The sequence below is a fragment of the Oreochromis niloticus genome, linkage group LG5 (genome assembly GCF_001858045.2).
Source record: "Oreochromis niloticus isolate F11D_XX linkage group LG5, O_niloticus_UMD_NMBU, whole genome shotgun sequence".
NCBI lineage: Eukaryota > Metazoa > Chordata > Actinopteri > Cichliformes > Cichlidae > Oreochromis > Oreochromis niloticus.
In genome coordinates, this window is record NC_031970.2 from 8,777,761 (window position 1) to 8,797,336 (window position 19,576).

General features: G+C 39.1%; 2 protein-coding genes across 2 annotated transcripts in view; one reads left to right on the forward strand and one right to left on the reverse strand.

Moving 5' to 3' along the window:
- The window catches only part of mov10a (Mov10 RNA helicase a), a 15,962-nt gene extending 13,560 nt beyond the window's left edge, over positions 1-2,402 (forward strand). Inside the window, exons 20-22 of the mRNA XM_003453679.5 lie at positions 110-198; positions 441-559; positions 774-2,402. Of these exons, the coding sequence (XP_003453727.1) occupies positions 110-198; positions 441-559; positions 774-838 (273 nt within the window). The 3' untranslated portion in view covers positions 839-2,402. The remainder of the gene's footprint in view (positions 1-109; positions 199-440; positions 560-773) is intronic.
- rhoca (ras homolog family member Ca) lies at positions 1,319-17,750 on the reverse strand. Its single transcript, XM_003453645.5, has 5 exons — positions 17,593-17,750; positions 8,401-8,558; positions 6,153-6,273; positions 5,691-5,821; positions 1,319-4,146 (listed from the first exon to the last, which is right to left on the reverse strand). Exons 2-5 carry the CDS (start codon positions 8,554-8,556, stop codon positions 3,973-3,975), a joined length of 582 nt encoding a protein of 193 aa, XP_003453693.1. The 5' UTR covers positions 8,557-8,558; positions 17,593-17,750; the 3' UTR covers positions 1,319-3,972.
- Between the last annotated feature and the right edge of the window lie 1,826 nt (positions 17,751-19,576).

A 19,576-nucleotide genomic window follows, 5' to 3' on the forward strand; every position in this document is an offset into this window, starting at 1 on the left:
CACATCATTTAAACTTATAAGAAAGCCTGCTGCTTCTTTAATGGTTGAATAAATTACTAATATATTCTTTTTTTTTAATATATATATATGTATATGTATTCAATTGTAGAGGTTCAACGTAGCCTTGACGAGAGCCAGGTCCCTGCTTATAGTGGTGGGAAACCCTGTGATCCTCAAGAAGGACCCAACATGGGAGAAGTAAGAGCAGACAAGATGTTTTGGGAGGCACTGAGTAAACACAGTGATTACTGAAAGTGAAACCTCATTGTTAGCAGCTGACAAAACAACCTCAAATTGTTCACTTTGTTGCAATTTTGGAGTTTTTGGGATGTACAACAGCGTTTCACTCCACAGATCAAATTTGCCCAGTTAACAGGGAGTGCACATTTCTTGAGCATTTCTCACTCACGTTTCCTCAATTTTTGCTTTTTTGTTCACAGGTTCATCAGCTACTGTGTGAAGGAGAAGGGCTACACTGGATTTGACTTCAGCGACGCGGAAGGGGAAGATGATATTGTGTCTAGACTGGCGACGCTGAAAATCAGCATGGATTCTGAATGTGAGTACAGCTTTAGCCTCAGTAGGACTGCAACAGACAGTAGACTCGACAGTTGCATGTGTCTTTTTCTCCAGACTTTAGGCTTTATTTGCTGCAGTCAGTAGTTGCAGGTTTAAACCTTAAAATGTAAAAGCATTTGGAAAAAAACATTTTCCCAGTGAGTATTCTTTAAAAAAATTTTAAAAAAAATTCTGTCTTTCTACACTTGTTGTAGGTCCTGTTCCAGAGGAGAGTGCCATTCAGCAGTTTGTGGACCCTGGGTGGAAAAATGAGCATTAACATTTCCTCTAAATTTGGACATAGCGTCTGCGATAGATAGATTTAAAGCCATTTGAATGCATAGCAAGTGTCAGTCTTTTATTTTATTCTCTCTCTTACTGCTTTAAGACCATATCCTTTTTATGAACCTTTTAAGAGCAGTTTGGATATTTAAGTGCAATAAATGCTCCTGTTTCTAATCACAATGGCAAAATGAAGTAGTGAATTTTGGCTTTTTACACTTACCTGATCTGTTTATTTAGCCCAGTTAACATAACTATGGCTGTACAAATGCTAAAATTTCCTACGGACGGGAAAAGAATGGAAGATCATTTTAATACACTGATTTATCACCGTATGTCTTATGACTTATGTCAATTCAAAACTTTAAAAAATAATAAACTGACTTTTTGATCTGCTGTATATTATATTACACCGTGGTGCCTGATCATTTCCTTTAGCAGCATCGTCCTGTTCAAGAATGGACTGAGGAGACTGGTCTGTCTATTCGCAAAAATAGTTTATTAACAATGTTCATGTTCACTTCAGCTCAAATGTTCACTACAACACTTTCTGTTTACAAAGCATTATTACAATTAGCTTTTATAGAAATCTGGATCCTTTTAATTCATTTCAAATACTTCCAGAGAGAGAAACAAAAGTTGCACAACACTGAGCTGAAGCTGTTCCCAAAGAGGTGTGCGATGTTAGTGCTTCTGTAAGACCCATGGATTTCTCATGCATGCATCAATTATAGCAAGGACATTTTATAGCGGGACATTATTGGCATACACATGAACATCAGTATAGTACATGCTCTTAGTGATATGTTCAACACTAGCTCCTCCGCTGCTCTATGGGAACGTTTTCAATCGTTATGATTCTACTCCCAGCTTTAAGTTACTTAACTCTCTGCCGATCTCTAATTCCCAAGTATTCCTTGCGAGAGCTTGTTAAGACACGTCAACACCATGCCACCACTATGAAATGTTTTCATTGATAAGAAGTTGTAGAGATATGAATGTTTACCCTTGCCCAAATGGTGTGCTTGTTGTCCATATTAGTGCACAGAGTCCCGAGTTAAAAGTAGCATCCACCCTCTAAAGATTGGAGGGTGGATAAAACATTAGTACGTTGCTTGTGTGCGTTTGTCGGCTAAAACAATCACAACACCTCGTCTCAGCTGTAGCCTCTTTGCTGGCCCGCTCATTTAAAGCATCCTTTATGTGCTTCACCAGCAGAGGGTTTAAATTTGCATTACACACAGTTTTACAATAATAGATATAGATACCTTGCCAACTGGTAGGTTTGACGCTTTTAATGGAATTGGAAGAAGGCTGCATGCAACACATATGATTTTGTTTTTGCCACGTATATTAAGAAATCCACCCTTCATGCAACCAGTGGACATGTAAAGTAGATGACTGAGCAACAGTGGTGTGAAAGAGTGTGCCTCAGGACAGTCGGTGGGGGCCTTTCAGGAATATCAAGCTATTATCAGGTGAAGTTCAGTAGAGTATGCTGCGAGGATATGAGCAAATAGAGATACCAGACAGACGATCTGACATGTCCTAGTGAACTAAAATTTAATTACATCCTTAAATGCCGAGTATTTTTCCAAAGAGTGAGCTTAAATTCCATCCTATAGGTTATAACTGATTTTTTTTTTTTTTAAGTAAAACATCAAAGGAAATGGTTGCATACAGATGTTTTCTCAATCAACCATTTTGTAATTTTCACATGATGCAAGAACTTAAATCAAACTTCTTTTGCTCATCTGCCAAGATAAAGACGTGTCATCCACAAAATTAAAAAAAAAAACGATGATGGCATACATCAAATAACACATTTTACCATGCATCGATCTATTTAAAGAACCAAGCCTTGGAAAAAACATGTCAGAACGGTCACTCTTGACCTTGTCAGTGAGTATCAGCTTGACATTCAGCAGCTAGTCCATCTGGTCTGGGAGAGAACAACCGAAAAAGGCACACCAGAACAAAGAAGGCACCAGGAAAAAAAACAACAAAAAACTCACTCACACACACTGTGGCTCTTCTCAGACATGTAAAGAATGTCGTCCAACTGGAAAGATCCAGCCTAACAGGATGCGATTTCCATGACTGGGCTAACCAGTATCACAAACAAGATTCCAATAACGGGTGTAACCAGTTAACTTAGCAAAAAGAGCTGAACTCAGTCACTCATTATAAACAAACAAGGGAGGGTTCACCAGGCCGTGGCCTACATGTGATTTCACTTGTCTCATCTCCCTGTTGGTCCTAACAGCTATTGTGCATAGTTGAGTCATATTGGCTTGCGTCTCAGTTGGCCACCTCTCCCTCCCCTCCCATCTAGCTTCTAGCAACAATTACGAGGGGTGAATGTGAATAATTTTATGCAGAATGGGAAGCACACTCCTTTGTTGACACATTACATTACAGAAGCAGCTGCCTTTCTTTATCCTCGATGTGAGTGGGCTCATAATGGAGAAGGGGAAACTGATGTTTCATACCAACAAAAAAAAATGACACAAGCAACCATTTATTGTGCTTAACTTGACGAGCACTGAAAGCCTTTAGTTACGGCTTTGCTCAGGTTTCACAATGACAACACTGTAAAATGAGCTACAGTACAATGACGGGGTCCTCAGCCGAAATGCAAGCTCGCCGACAAACAGACGGTGGTGTATAAACTTAAAAAAGGCACTAGCTCTTATGGTCAAAAGATATCATCTTTAATTCTCTATCGCTACTGCTACAGTGAAACAGAACTGCCTGCTTGACGAGACTGGGAACTACTCATAAAGATTTATACAAGCTAAGAATTATGCCACTTGCCCGAGAAGCTTGTGAAGAACAATATTGCATACAAATGTGCACCTACCAAAGCCAAGTTTAAAAAAAAAAAAAGTGTAAAGTGTCAAGACAGATTTTGGGAGGGACAAAAGCAAATCAATACGGAAACATCAATTTCTAGCCACAGATATAATATAGTTCATTTCCTGTATTAGGTTTGTTTATGTTCAATTCATCTGCCTGTCTTTGTCATGAAATGTGAGATACAGTACAAAGATCCATTTGGTAATAGGTCAGTCCTTTTTCGTGTGTTATTTTTCTCCAATTGGTCAGCTGATTTGATGGTGTCTGGACTGCTCACAGCACCGTGCAGCCACTTCTCTTCTTGCGCTTGCGGACCTGCAGTGCTGCTCTTGTGGCCATCTCAAACACCTCCCGCACACCATCCTTTGTCTTGGCAGAACACTCCAAGTAGCCAAAAGCGCTGATCCTACCAGCCATGTCTCTGCCTTCTTCTGTCTTCACTGGCTCCTGCAGGGTTAGATCAGACACCATTAGGGACTCAATTAAAGTGCTGAGAAAAGAAGGAGAGCGCAGTTTACTTTCCAGGGAAAATCATGATATCACAAAGGAGATCCTTGATTTTTTCCCCCCTTTTAAAGTGAAATTAGAGCACTAACAATCAGTCAAAAATAAGTAATTCCATAAGCAGAATTAATACAAAATTATTGATGTTACTGTACTTAGAACATGAATTATTTTTCATGCAAAAAAAGGCTTTTTTTTGCTGTTTATTGCTTTTTTTGTCATATATGTGACAGTAAACTGAGTATTTTTGCATTTGAACTGCTGATAAAACAAAATCATTTTATACACTAAGACACTGATCATTGCCAGCTACAGTCTAAACACCCCTCACTACCATAATACTTATTAACAAAAGCATAAGCAGAGTTTGATGTGCCTCTCACCGCCTTTTTGGCATGACTCATTTACCAAACCGACGAAATCTTGGAATCAAGGACTCAAGTTTATGGCTTTATGTCTAAGCCATTTATCACATATCTTACAAATATCAAACCAAAGTCTGTTTTATTATGTAAGAGTCAAACTCTTGAACTGACAACTGATGTCTTGATTTCTACAGACAGGAAAAGCTCATCTAGTATATTTTGATTAGCAAATTGAAATCTTTTACATCTTATGAAATCAGTTTCATAGAGACACATGCTTTAACTTGTTATTGAAAGTGACATTTTTGACATTGTGATTTTCTATATTTCAACTTTTCTATTCTTACTGCTTTCTTACTCTAAATTATTGCATGCCAATCCTAGAAGAGGGATTCTTCCTCCTGCTGCCTTCTCTCATTTTTGTTTTCAATTTTGTCTGATAGAAAGTGTCCAATTACATAATATCTTCTTTGCAGTACAAACGCTGTGTTTTGCGATAAGCGTTCATACTCGGTGACAAATTAAACCAGCTTCCCTGAATCATATTTCATGCTCTGACTGTACAGCCATCTGAGGCTTCTGCTTTTCACATGCTGTTCTGGATTAGAACATTTCTGTCCTGTCATAGTTCTGATGTGGTCGAAAAATATTAAGAAAAGTCCCGTCACTGTCAGTAAGCTGTGAGATTGATGCTGTAGTTAATACACTGGTGGTGTAATGTCGTAAACATGTGGTTGAAACCCTGTACAATAATGAATTTTCCATTTCTACACACAGGCCTTCAGTGTTTCTATAAGCTGACAGTTCTTAAACTGAGTACGCTGGTAAAGCAGGAAAAGCAAGATTAACGTCATCCGTCATGCAGCTTCTTTAGAAATAAATGTGAGACTGCAAACGTTCACAGGATGGTAGTGCTATATGACCCTTTTTTATTTTTATTTTTTAACCAGTACCTTAAGGCTCAATAACATGTGCCTAAATATGTCAAACAAAATCCTCACAAATAAAATGTTTCAACCCAGCACATATCCACTGCCTTTTAGTGCCTGAGATTTCAAGAGCTCTCTACCTGCATCAGATTAGCTCATTCCACTGTTCATTGACCTTCAGGGGCCTTTGTACCTGCTTCATCTTGGCTAGCTCTCTCCGTGTATGCTCATCGTTCCTCAGGTCCTTCTTGTTCCCCACCAGGATGATGGGAACATTGGGACAGAAGTGCTTCACCTCAGGCGTCCACTTTTCAGGGATATTTTCTGTCCCAGGAAAGACAAGAAGTGAGCTGAAATACTCAGTATAGGAAGGAGAACTACAAAAAGAGGACAAGCAGTGCAGAGTCACAGTGCAGAACGCTTCTCATGATGGATTGCTCTGCAACCTCCTTGAGGCAAAGATGTTTTCAGCTGCATTAATCCCACTTCCCATCAAGTATATTAGGGTATTTTACAAGGACCCTCCCTCGCTTATTTGACCTAGGTTTGGTTATGTAAGATAGAGCAATATGTTCATGAAAGATCATTTTAATGGAATATAAGTTTCGTTATACATCATTTGTAATATGACTACTCTACATTATTCTTTCCTCACCTAAACTGTCTGGGCTGTCAATGGAGAAGCACATCAGGATGACATCTGTATCGGGGTAAGAGAGAGGTCTCAACCTGTCGTAGTCTTCCTGGCCTGCGGTATCCCACAATGCCAACTCCACCTGGAAAAAACACAGCATCAAAACACATCAAATCTGCAAAAAAAAAAACAGATTCATCCGGAACAGAGAACAAATGCAGTTTTGCTCCTTAATATTACTCATCTTTATAAACACAGACTTATCTTGTAAACAGTTAACATACCGTTGCCCACTAATGGAGATGAATACAGCAGATAACCAGTCATGACATCACTTCTGCTCAATGACGCAGAAATCCTGAGGCATGTGGAGCGTCTGAGTAATCTTCCCGAAGGCTGGAGGTTTAAATATGGGGAACCAAACAATGCTGGAAGTATCTGACATAGTATCGCTTTTCCCTCTGGCTACAACTACTTTCTTCATCTTAACTTGTGATCTGTTAGTGTTACCCACGCTTCCTTCCTTGTTTGCAGTGAATTCATTTTTTTAAAATCACCCCAGCAGCTCTGACCTAATCAGGGCTTCGTACTGTAAGTCTGTTAGTTGTGTGAGTTGTGTAAGGCTGTCAGTGTTGTGGAAATGAACTTGGGGACTGGGCTCATCCCATCACACCACTGATTAATTCAATTAGGGAAAGTGAGAGATTAGCAACCATCAAACCGGTTAGTGTGTCTCCCTCTAAAGGCATCAACAGCCAAGCTTCACTTGAGTTTGCTCTTCAGCTGACTCATTGGAGTCAGCTGGAAAAAAAAAAAAAAAAAACTTTTGCAAAGTTTAAATACCAGAAGTTTGCTGAAAGACAGATTTTTGTATGCCCACAGAAAGCACAAAAATCAGTTAACAGTCCCAAAATAGAGGTTTGCAGAGGCAGAAGGTGGGAGGTGGCCAAACACTGTTGAGACTGCATGAGCAACCAGAGCTTTATGTTCCCACTGGACTAGTTGTAAGCTGCAGAGTTCAGGTAGGGAAAGACAGAGGAAAAAGACCCCAAACCCCCCAGCTATTTATGGAATCGGCTCAGTCCGCTGACGATGAGAGTATCTTTGCCTCACGGGGTGGGGTTGAGGAGCTAAAAATTTGGGGCTGAACACAAATCTAATCCATCCTGTTGTGTAAGAAGCTAAATCTGATGGGATGGTCATCCTCCATAGAGACACTCAAGGACTTGACACTCACATCTTTTCCAAAATGATCCCTTTCTAATCTGATGTCCATCATGGATCCCTAACTTTAAATTTCCTGTCCAGAACATGAGCTTTAACCTCCTGCCTACCTCCACCTAAGTGCAGCCAGGACAAGGACAGGAAGTGAGGCACGTTTATCAGGCAGTAGCACGAGGATGGTGATCCTGAGGGAAGGAATGGGATTGCTAAGAGACATCCCTGTTCCCAGTCTGAACAGGAAGCTGGGAAGTAGAGTCATTTCCTGTTTTGCCAAGTGGTGTAGCGATGGTTGGCTCGAGAAAAAAATAAAACGATTGGACATAACGAGCCATCTGCAGTTCAAACTAGACCCTCACCACCTTCCCATGACTCAGATCCAAGACGTCACACACACAAAAAACTAACTACAGAGGTTTGTTTTCTCTTGTTTAAGGCTGTGCATGCAGCTCTTGTCCAGAAGCAAAAACACACACACGTAAACAATGGTGTAGATATCACATTATCTCTTGTCTGGCTAATAGGGTCACTACTCTTTCAGAGTACCACAATAAAAAAATTAAGTGTTGATATTTTTTTTGTAATTTGTGGAAACCAAGATTATATTTACACCGCAATAAAGAAAAATGTATCTTCTTAATTTTCAACTGGTGCCTGTAGCCTGTTTTAATTTAGTTTAATGTAGTCCTTCAGAAAGCTAGCTCCTGAAATATTATAAAATCCACTTCACACTTGCATTCTCAGCCAGCAGTTGCATCATCATAATTAGAAGCCTACTTTGGTCAACTACTTAAAAAACAAACAAACAAACAAACAAACAAAAACCTCAAGTGTTTATGGTACGTCTGGCAACATTAGTGCAAACTATCTGGTGTGAGAGATTGGAAAGGTTGACAGTAGCAGCAGTAATTGAGGGGGATTGGGCTTTACTTACACTCTCATGTTCTTAAATCTATAATTAGCCTAAATAATTGAAAAGCATTTCTGTGTTCATGACGAGAGACACCATCACTTTAATCGAGTCAGTTTTAGTGTAAATAGCACAAACCTGTTTTCCGTCAACCTCGATGTCAGCGATGTAGTTCTCGAACACAGTAGGGACATAGACTTCGGGAAACTGATCTTTACTGAAAACAATGAGAAGACATGTTTTCCCACAAGCTCCGTCTCCAACAATCACCAGCTTCTTCCGAATGGCTGCCATTTCTGTTGGGAGAACAAGAAGTTCTTCAAAACATGTCTGCCTGAAGTCAAACAACACATTAACCGTCTCATCTATTCATGGATTTTGCATAGTAGTCATTTAAATTATTTGTAGTTATCATAAGATAAATCAAGAACACAGTGCTTTTTTTCCTTGCTCAAGCAGTGTAGCTCCAAAGCAACCACTGACATTTCTGACAGACCGTACGGCATTACACCTTCGGGAAAGCTCTGATCTGCATACTGTCACGGCAAAGTGCAGTCACAGAGCTTGAATCCCCAATGCCAAATCTAGACTACAAAGTCACACGAACAGAAGAGATGGAGGATGAGGCTGGAGTGAAGGAGAGGAATAAAAGACATGTTGAGACAAGCTAGGACATGAAGGGATGTGTTATCAGGCTCCGCATCCTCTGCTGGCTTGTAAGGAGGAGAAAAGTGTAAGGAAATTAGAGTAGTTGATGAAGTGCTTGGTGGCATCATAAAAAGGCCAAAACACTAAACTCGTTTTGTTTCCATGTGTGTACTGTGCAGGCATCCTAACCCTAAATCAAAATCAATTAAAGCTTTAAATGTTATACCTATGCTTTAGGAAGCTTTGCAAGTTTTTGTGCACAAACCATCAAGAAACATTATGAAGTATCCCCAGGTCAGAAGACTAGTTTAGCTGATGTGTTTGGGGATGCATGGGGATGAGTTAGCAGTGCAGCTGATGGATGAGCTGGAGCCCTGCTGCCTGGGAGCAGCTGTGCATATAGTCATTTGGCTCCTCACCTCATCCACCTTCTGCCAGACAGTCTTGACACTAATACTCTTCACGAGGGGCACCGACTTATCAGGGGAAATTCATCTTTCTGTGCTACAGGCAAAACTTTGAGTCGAGTCTGCCCCAACGCCCACTTTTAATCGCTGCTCAGATGCATGGCAACACCAGTGCTTTCAATAAGCAGCATCAAGCCATTTATCAGAAGTCACAATGAAACACAGACTGAGGTCATTATTTAAACTGTTGCTGGTTTCATATCCTATCATCAGGATGGCTTGTTAGACATGATTTATTTCATGCAGAGCTGGGGGGGATGTGCAAAATTAATCTTCTGAAATTTGAATACCTTTTAACAAGTCATAAAATAGCCATAAAAATAATAAGCTTGTTTAGAGTCTCATCTGTTTACAAACACAAGAAAAATGAAAACGGGACACCACAGATTATTCCTGTAGTAAAATCTGTACAATTTGCAGACTGCTTGATAACACCCATGCCTAAAGTTAAAGCTATGGCAGGTTATCACTAGCAATTAGTTAGCTGTGTTTAGAAATGTGGAGAAATAATTACAGTTTACAGTCAGAAGACAAAGAAACTGCCAAAATTTCAGATCTGAGAATCTGAAACCAGGGATTTTAATCAAAAAACAATCAAGCACAACTAATTATCTGAATGCGTTGTGGCTGCAGAAATATTTAGAAGTTAGAGAGTAAGGGTGACATGGAACTTCCAGAAAAAGCAAAGAAATTAGAGGTCAAACAACAGCCAGTAAAATTAAGGCAATTTCAGTGAAGGAAAAAGAGCTGACAGCTGGTTAACTGCCCATTCTATGTTGTGGTAAACACCTGGGTTAAGAAATAGCATTACAATGTGGAAATTTAATTGTATTTCACCATGTGTTGCTGACGGTAATTAGCCATGTGGAGCTACTGTCTATAATTGGTTTCAGCTTTTTTCCAAGTGGACACGAGTTGAAGCATAAGGTACCTAGAAAACCTCATATTGCCTTGATTTTTTGAGTAGATCCTCCATTGACCACTTTCGCCAGTAAACGTCTCTATTAGCACTTAACCAGCAGACCTTGAAACAGACAACAGCTCATTTAAATACAGTCTGTGGAAGTACGTACAATTATTAAAATAAAATTACATGTAAATGCTTAAGAAATAAATAGGCTGAATCAGTAGTTTTGCTCTGGAAAGAGTAAAATGAAAAGGGTAAGTGAATGAATTACTTTTCAGCTCCATTACCATGCATATGAAAACTTGGCATAACCAGGAGGAAACTTTGGGTGTTTGGCGGTTGACAGTTTTAATAACAACTTGGTTACTTGTTTCTTGCTATGGAAATTGTGGTCATGGGTATGATCATATTTTCTGTCTTTTGCCCGACGACCCACTCCTACACTTCCCACAAACCGTGTTGCAGCTGCAAAGCTTTTGTTAAGCTGCACCAAACACTCAAGTTTGAATTCAGGCTGCTCACTCCATTTACTCACTCCAGTTATTCTGCATGTTTAATATGCTCATGAAGAACAAAAAAAAGAGCAAAAGCTTTGACAGCTATAAAAGAACAACAAAAAATAATGAGCTGCATTGAAGAGTGCCTGATTGTTCTCAACAGACACCACACAGCATCTTTTGCTTTTCAGAGACTGCCAAATGGACCAGAGATACTCTGAACTAGATGATGGGTTCATAGCCAAACAAGTGGGAGACAGCAGCACCGAGGCCTCTGTGAAACAAAACAACCCACTTCCTGTTCTGTGGAGCCTGGGAGGAGCTTTTTTGGCTGTAGTTCTGTTTGGACAGGCCACGGCAGAGCCGGAGCATGGAGGGAGCAGCCAGAGGCAATGCAACGCGTGCAAGCAAGCACAGACGTTCGCCTACATTCACATACATTCACATGTACACAGTTGCTCTTTGGAGCTGCACATTGAGTTCTTCCTATTGATATTAGCAGCCTGTGAGAGAACATCTTGACACGTTGACAAAAGGAAATTATGCGTGAAAATGTCCCATATAGTCACAAATGGTGCCAAATCCTCAGGCTGTCTATGACTGATGCTCTCAATTTAGGGACTAATGGATACTAATGACAGCAACTACTAAAGAGGCAGGTGGTTGCTAGTAGAAATCGATTTTGATCTATCCTCCAGATGACACCTATTCAACATGATTCAGCATGGAAAAAACTTTAGCTCATCCTCTCCACGTTGACACTGAAGCCTCTTCTTACCCTGATTCAATTAAAACATGTTTGAGCATCGCTTACCACAACTAGTGTCTGCTAGTTGACTAGAAACCCCACTGGATGTAGGTGCAGTTGTTACTAAAAAATTAACACTTTTACTGAAAGCTGTGGAAAAGCCAAAATAAACTGGCATATATATCTTTGACTGTACACAATGTAACTCGAGGCATCTGAACGTGCACAGAGATATTACTGGAATTCGTTTATAAAAACTCAACTATCATGGTGGAACTGGCTGAGGAACATCTGTTTTATTTACATCAAAGAAGGACGCTGCCTGAAAAAACCAACAAAACAACACAGAATGACACCAAAGCAACTTTAATTACTGACCTTTGAGTCAAGATTGAGTTTCTTGGAAGAAAAGCCAACATTCATCTTTTATCTAGTGAGATGATCCTGAAATTTTTATTTTTCCTGTCAAAATGTCAAAGCAAGGCCGTGACCCTTTGGAAAAAAAGGCAAGGTTGCATTCTGGGTAACCTCATAAACAGCCTGTTTATTTATTTGAAAAAGACCCTTCTAGTTATGAAGCTAGGGTGCCTGCAAAAATTGTGACTGCACTTCACAGTGCAACATAATGTCTCCTACTGAGGCGCTCTGGTAGCCAATCCCATAAATCCAAGGGATCATTTCAAGTGGAATAAGTTAAAAAATAATTATCACCACGGTAACTTTCCACAGTTGCATTATATTTTCTCATAGTGCTGCTGCTATTGTTTTGGGCTCTGAAATACCTTCATGTTCACAGATCTGTTACCAAATCTAGACTTCCTGGATTGTATTTTATGCCTCTGGGGCAACAAGCTGCCATTGAACCTTGTGTTGTTTTCATAAAGGGCCGAGTTCTGTTGAAACAATACAACTCCTGGTCGCAGACTGCATTGATAGCAGTTCAAACCGAGGAGTCCTTTTCCATATTATTTCACTGAAATGCAGGCCTGAAGAAAAAGATTGATTTCATTAAACTACAAGAAAAATCTGAAAAGAATGAACAATATCCTGTCTATCAGGACTTTATAATATTTCTGCATTACACTGTAAGCCACGCTGTGAAGACAATGTTCTTGCTAATGTGTTATGTGGTCCCTGAAGGAAAACAGGAAAAAAATGCACTACTATAGGCTACATTTAATTTTTCACAGTTCATCTCATGCTAAGACAAATCAGCCCAAAAGCAACTGAGGAAGAATTTCTCTTCAATTTCCACTCTACTGTTTGCACTTTGTGTCAAGAAATGTAGTGACCACTTTCCTGGTTAATAACAAAGAAAAGCACAAAAAATGACAAATTATCTACATGCACACAATTTACCAAGCAAACAAACACATGACAAAAGGTTTTCCTGTGAGGCCTGGAAATTGGCACAAATAGATTAAAATCTACTGCTCTGTAGCAATGCCTTGCTATCTCCATTGTGTAGCTTGCATTTTTATGGTCTCTTATGTATTTGTTGTCGAGTTGTAGGTATGTTAAAAGGCCAGTCTAGTAGCAGGCATTGAAAATTAGATTAGGCTACAAATGCTATGCATTTAACAGTAATACTGTTAAGGGTAATAAGAGTGAACTGCTAACATTATACTTGTCTGTTAATATGAAGGGATAGTACGGACAGAATTACCTCAAGGCTGGAATTAAGGGAAAAACAGCTTATGCCACTCTGTCCAAAGGTAACGAAATCCACTTATTCTCCAAATCCTCCAACACGTAATAATATCTTGTTTGTTCATCCACAAAAACCAAAAACCAAAACAGAAAAGTATCAAAGCATAAATAAGTATGATGAATATTTCACTTGGTAAGCTGTTCACAGACAATCAAGAGGTAAAAATGACCTAGATTTAGTTATCCAGTCAATGAACGGAAAATCATTCTAATAACTTATCATGTATTTTTTTATTTATTTTATTATTTCATCAAGAAACAGGTGTTAAATACAAACCAAAATTCAACAAACACAAATAAATATTTTTAGCATAGTGTCCTTATGAAGGGGATAAACTGTAAAACAAATGCTCTAAGACTTAAGTCGTAAGACTTGGTCCAAAGACAACCATTAAAAGGGAAAGCAAAGCACCATTACTCTGTACAACTATTTGAGCAATGCCCCGGGTTAATGAACACGCCACCTCAATCCTTCTCTAAGGAGGTTTCCTGAGGCTTAAGGGCCAACAGGAGTTATGCAACAAGCTGAGCAGAGTTACTGCAGAGTAGAGCGTGACCCTGACCGCTGAGGTAGAGCTGCCCCTCTCTGCTCATGTGAGTTTGATATCAATAACAATGCTGAACATACACGAACATCCAGCTATTAACAAACATGTTGTTCCTGAGACTACAGCGATGATGACTTTTTGTTCTCATGTCCTGCAAACATATAACAGGAAATGAGTCCCATCAGGATTGTTTTGCACATGTAACAAGCTCACAGGACTGATAGTGTGCACTACAGTGAAAGAAAAGCAAATCTGACACAGACAGGAGTTGTGAAGGAGCTCTGTCCAACTCTGGTTGTAGAAACAGGTTTTATAACTAACAGAATAATAAAAGCCAGGCTGGATTTTGACTCCGTTTGACAGAGAAACATTCATTCCCATCTAGCCTGAATGTCTTCAGAGCAGCTCCAAACTACAGAAGAAAAATGACTTTTAATGTACTTCAGGGGCATGCCTTTTACAAAAATGTCCTCAAGCAACTTCTGCACCTGAACCTCAACTCACAATAACACACAACTTGTGCCTTTTATCCTCAAGAGGTGCAGTCTTGAAACAGTCCAGAAACCTTTAGATCTAAGGGCACCCAGGAATTAGCTGCACCTCTGCACGAGGCAACCTAAGAAATGGGGCAAAGTTCATAAACTGGCAAAGGCTGTGTATGACATAGAGCAGACAGCCCGCAGTACCAGCTGTCAGCACCACCTACACACATCTCATCTACCAAGATTAAAGATTACATGGAGGAATCTGAAAGATACCTTCAAGCCGTTTCATATCTAGTACTCCTTGATCAAATATAGTCCTCTTACTATAAGCTGTTGACTACAGCGCAAAAAACCAAAATGTTTTAATGCCGATCTGCATTACACAAGAGCAGGAACACACAGAGGAGATCAAGTCAGCCTCTCACATTCTTTGGGCACAAAAACCCCAGCTCCTGAGTCTCACCGAGTCATGACCATATGCTACACCCAAGGAAATGGTCAAATGTGCCAAAATCAGCTATGCCCAAGACATAAAAAACCCCCAGATATGATTTCTTTCTTAAGGCCTCTTAACAGCAATGGACAATTTATCCATGTGAAGAGGACCAGGTGATTGTAAACTAAACAGAGATTTTTATGCATTAAAGGACTGTTGACATTTTGGGAAATAAGTTGTGTTTTTTTCTTGCTGCAGTTCTGTAGGTTTGTACCAAGTTGTACCAGCTTTCAGGTCACTTTGTGATAAAGGGATCAGGAAAATCGTGGCATCAAGCCAAAGAAATGGCCTGGCAGAGTCTGGAAGGTCGATTTTAATAAACTAAACTAACTGCCTATCACTTCATAACAAGAGTATAAGCATGTGATCAGAAAAGCAAATAAGTTTCCAAAATCATATCCTTCAGGTGTTTGCAGTTTCAACACAATTACATAGGAGGAGTCTCATGAAGCAAAAACTTGTTTGATCACCATAAACAGCTGGGCATTTCCAGATTAATGACCTAGATAGATGGCTTCTGTCAAGCAGCCACGACTTTAAAAGTACATCAAAGGAAGACACTCTTGCTCTTGAAGCCTGCTGAGAGGAAGTAGGGGAAGACAAGAGAGTTCAGGCAGCTGGCAAACTCTAAGGCAAGAAGCAGCAGATACACTGAGAGAGAACAGGTACCATAGGACTCACTTCTCTTCAGTAACTCAGGTCATGAGCAGCCAGACAGGGATGACTTGTTGGCCAAGAGGATTGAGTTTCCCCGAGTTTGTTTTTTGTCTGTTCCTTTAGAAGCCAACTGTTCTAATCTTTAAAGTCATAATAATGACAATAACTACTGAACACTTGTCCAATATTTTCTTAAATAAATGAGTAATCGATTGGTTTGCAATAGTAGAAATTTGTCAGTCATTCAGAGCACAGGGTTAAGCTTTCAGGCTGTTTTTTTCCTCACTGGCACTCCACAATCTCTATGAGCATTTCTAGAATCTGTAGGCAAGAAGGACAGAGTTTTTTGGTACTGGAAACTTTCTGTTTTCTGTTTATATTCCAAGTGCTAGTTTACAAAACATATTTGAACAGGCTTCGTTTGCATACAGGTAAACAGTCAAAAGAGGGATGGCATTTGCCAAATTGCAATGGAGAACAATCGTCTGTTACCTGAAGGCACTGATGCTTTTTATTAACTTTTATGAAATGTATTTGCATTTCTAAACATTGACTGGTGGACAGAAATGAAAGTGTCATTGTCCAAAGAGGCTAAGCCACAAGGCTAGCTAATGAGTTCCTACACGGGAGAGTCCAAACCTAAAAGATATTTATTTTAAAATCTTATTAATATAAGATTTTCAAATAAATAAATTTAATATCTTATTATTTTAAAACTTTAAAAAAGTGTTTACATTTTGTTTTTTTGCTTGATGACAGAACAACTGGTACCGTCTTTCTGTCAACAGACCAGTCGAATACTCCGTTCATGTGCAACAGCACTTGGATTGTTTTCAAAATCAAATTAAGAAAAAAAAAAATTAGAACTACAGCTTCATATGTAGCTGGAATAGGCTCCAGCCCTGCTGTGACCCTGAATTGGATAAGTGGAAGAGGATGGACGGATGGATGGATGGATGGATGAACTTCATGTGTACCATGGGTTAGCACAAATGAGACTTACCTGCTTAAACGATTTTCACACTTTTAAAAAAAAACAAAACAAAACCAAAAAACCCTGCAGATAGTTCACATGAACTGTAATCTACCATTTAGACGGCCAGAGTTTTTTAAAAGTTCCATATTCTAAACTGAACATAAAGAGATTTTAATGTCTTGAAGAGCTGCTTTGACATTTTGAGATAAAAGCCAAGTTGCTTTCTTGCTGAGATTCAGCAGATGAATCTGAAACTACAGCCAGACAGCCTAGTTTAGTGATAGAGAAGAAGTCTCTAATGACTTCCAGGCCACCTGGTGATAAATAACTGCACCCATCCAAGGGACTAATCATTTAGTACACATGTGGCATCTACATTTCTTGTTCTGTCCAAAATATTTCAAAGGCATTCCAGTATTAGAGGTATAAATCTGCCAGAAATGCCTTTCACCTCACACTGGCAAACAATGTAAATGAGGATAGAAAGAACAATCAGAACAGAGAAAAGTGCTAAAAACTATTATTGGCTTTCAGACTGCAGACCAGTCAGCTGACTCAGGTGCATCAAGAAATCTGGTTAGCTTTCTAAATCATTTCAACAAACTAAGGAAAACATGTTATGAGGTTATCCAATATGTTTCTGTACTGTAGGTTATTTAAATCCCCATTAACAGGCCTGGATTTTCACTTATTTAAACATTATTAGTCCAACCCATTTTCTCAAAGTTCATCCTCCACATTTCTTTCAGTATATTTGAAAAGCACTGTTTGTAGTTTAAACAGGAAACCTGAATCATAACAATGAGAAAATTAAGTGTTCCCAGGAATGGTACACTTGGAAATTTGCCATAAGGAGCTGCTTAGCCTTATTGAGGTCGCAGCACTCGGAACAGTGAGAACATACCGACGGGATCTGATCTGGTGCCGTCACTTTTAAACTACCAGCAATGAAGCTATCAACAGTTGTACAGAAACACACCCTGCCAACTACAACCTCGCTGCTTAGACCTCACTGTAAATTACAGCGATGCCAGGAATTAAAGTATCATCTACCCGAGAAAAGGCGAATGTTAGTAGGAGAAAAAGCCACCACCTTGTCCCTTTCACTCAAGTAAGTGAGCTATAATTAGACAGTCGGATTGTGTCAAATAAGAATTTTGAGTCAAACCACAGGCTCCGGTTCGTATTTACCTGTCACCAGCCGGACGAGAGGTTTTAATTAATCTTAATCCCTGCTTGCTCCTTCCTCTTGATCGTGACACACACAGACACACTTCTTGCTGCAGTGTTCGCTAAATTTACAGAGTGGGTGTTGAGAAACGGGGCAGGCGAGCAGAGATCCTCCCACTGACAAAAGCTACGAGCTAGGCTAACTTTCAACCACGTCCGGTCAAGCCTTTCAAAATAAATGGGTCAGCTTGTGGCTTCTTGACTTTTCCTTTTTTGTGCTTTGGAAATAAACAAATGATACAATGCAAACTTTTGTAAATTCAAGAAAAAAATCGTTTCCCCCCCCTGTCATCGAAGTTTACCTTGTTTTTTTTGTTTTGCACATTCCATTTAATTTTACAAATTGTCATGTCTGATGGGGCAGTTGCCCCGTTATGTAACTGGTAGTCAAGCCCAGCTAATAGGGGTTATCTGTGTTGAAAAGCTTAGAAATACAAAATGCTTAATGTTCACATAACTGAAAAAAACAAAGAAAATATGCAAACAAAACAAAAAACAAAATAAACAATTACACAAACAAAAACTTCTGACTTTTTTTATTTTTTTATTCTTGCATTTAAGTCTTGTTGCACTGCCCACCATTAGCCGTTATGTCATCAAGAATTCGTATCAAATTAAATCGAACACTCACAAACTTGCTTGATTTTGAAGACAGATGGTCGTGTTTCCTGTTTCTTTCTAGTTACCTCACACTAGCTTGATGCAGATTCTGCAGGCACTCGAGTCACCGGAGTCCCTCCTCCCCTCCCCGGTCAAAGATGACATCATCCGTAGTACAAGAAGACTCGTGCAACAGGAGGGATGGGTGTGGATCTCACCAGTGTAGCCCTCTGTTATAACCTCCATTGGTCACATGTGAAAAATCACTTCCGGAAACACATATAGGTGCACACATGTTTCTGGTTGTTAGTGTACTTTTAATAATTCTGACATGAGGTTAGGCTGTGTTTTTGGAAATTACCACCGCGTTATGATGTTACTGTTTCCTCTGAGGAGTTTCAGTTATTGACAAGTACATCTACAAACAGCTAAATGTTTATTGCTTATAATTACATAATTCATAAAGGTGCCAGTCGCTACTAAGTGCATCTTCCTATATATCCAAGTGAGTAAGCTTTTACTTGCAGTCCATAATTATTTCTTTACAAAAGATCTACAATTCCCTATGGTCCCAGGGACTTTAGCTCACATTGGCTTTCCATTCTGACTGTTTCAGTTGTCTTTTGTAACAGAAATAGTTCTAAATGTAATTCCAAACTTTTGAAGTGTTTCTGAAGTAGTGTAATATGGCATATTGCATTTGTTTTAGGTTTGTAAGATTGTAAGACCTCTTGTGGATAAAATGGACAGTATACACAAGTGTACTGTGGGATAACATGCTTTTGATTTCTTTTACTAAGAATTACTTTCTGGTAGACAAATACAAGTTAAATACAAGCAATAACATCTTTTTATGTATAACACTACTTTATGGTAAACAGTGAAACTGCAGAATGTGACAAAGTAAAGAGTCATCAGTTATTATATCTCATTATAAGATCTTTTTAACTCTTTTGCACTCAAATCCTTAGTACTCATGTCAATAATGAACCAAGGACCCCATTTCCACAAAAGTTGCGACACTGTAAAATGGAAATGAAAACAAAATACATTGATTTGTAAATCTCATAAACCCACGGAACATGGAAAATATATCAAATGTTTAAAATGAGACAATATACTAATTAATGAATTTTGAATTTGATGGCAGTAATATGTCTCAAAAAAGTTGGCATGGGGTCAATAAAAGGCTCGAAAAGTATGTGATACTAAAAAGAAACAGCTCTACTTATTAGGTTAACTGGCAACATGTTAGTAACACGACCGAGTCAAAAAACAGCATTCTAGCAGGGCAGAGTTTCAAAATGCAAAAAAAAAAAAGAAGCAAAATGCAAATATAAATTGT

Bases quoted from the DNA above. Each gene is read 5' to 3' on its own strand.
- rhoca (XM_003453645.5), bottom strand. From the start codon at position 8,556: ATGGCAGCCATTCGGAAGAAGCTGGTGATTGTTGGAGACGGAGCTTGT. The intron at 5,822-6,152 runs GTGAGGAAAGAA...TTCCTGGGACAG, and splicing joins TGACAGCCCAGACAGTTTAG to AAAATATCCCTGAAAAGTGG. The intron at 4,147-5,690 runs GTACAAAGGCCC...CTAACCCTGCAG, and splicing joins AGCTAGCCAAGATGAAGCAG to GAGCCAGTGAAGACAGAAGA.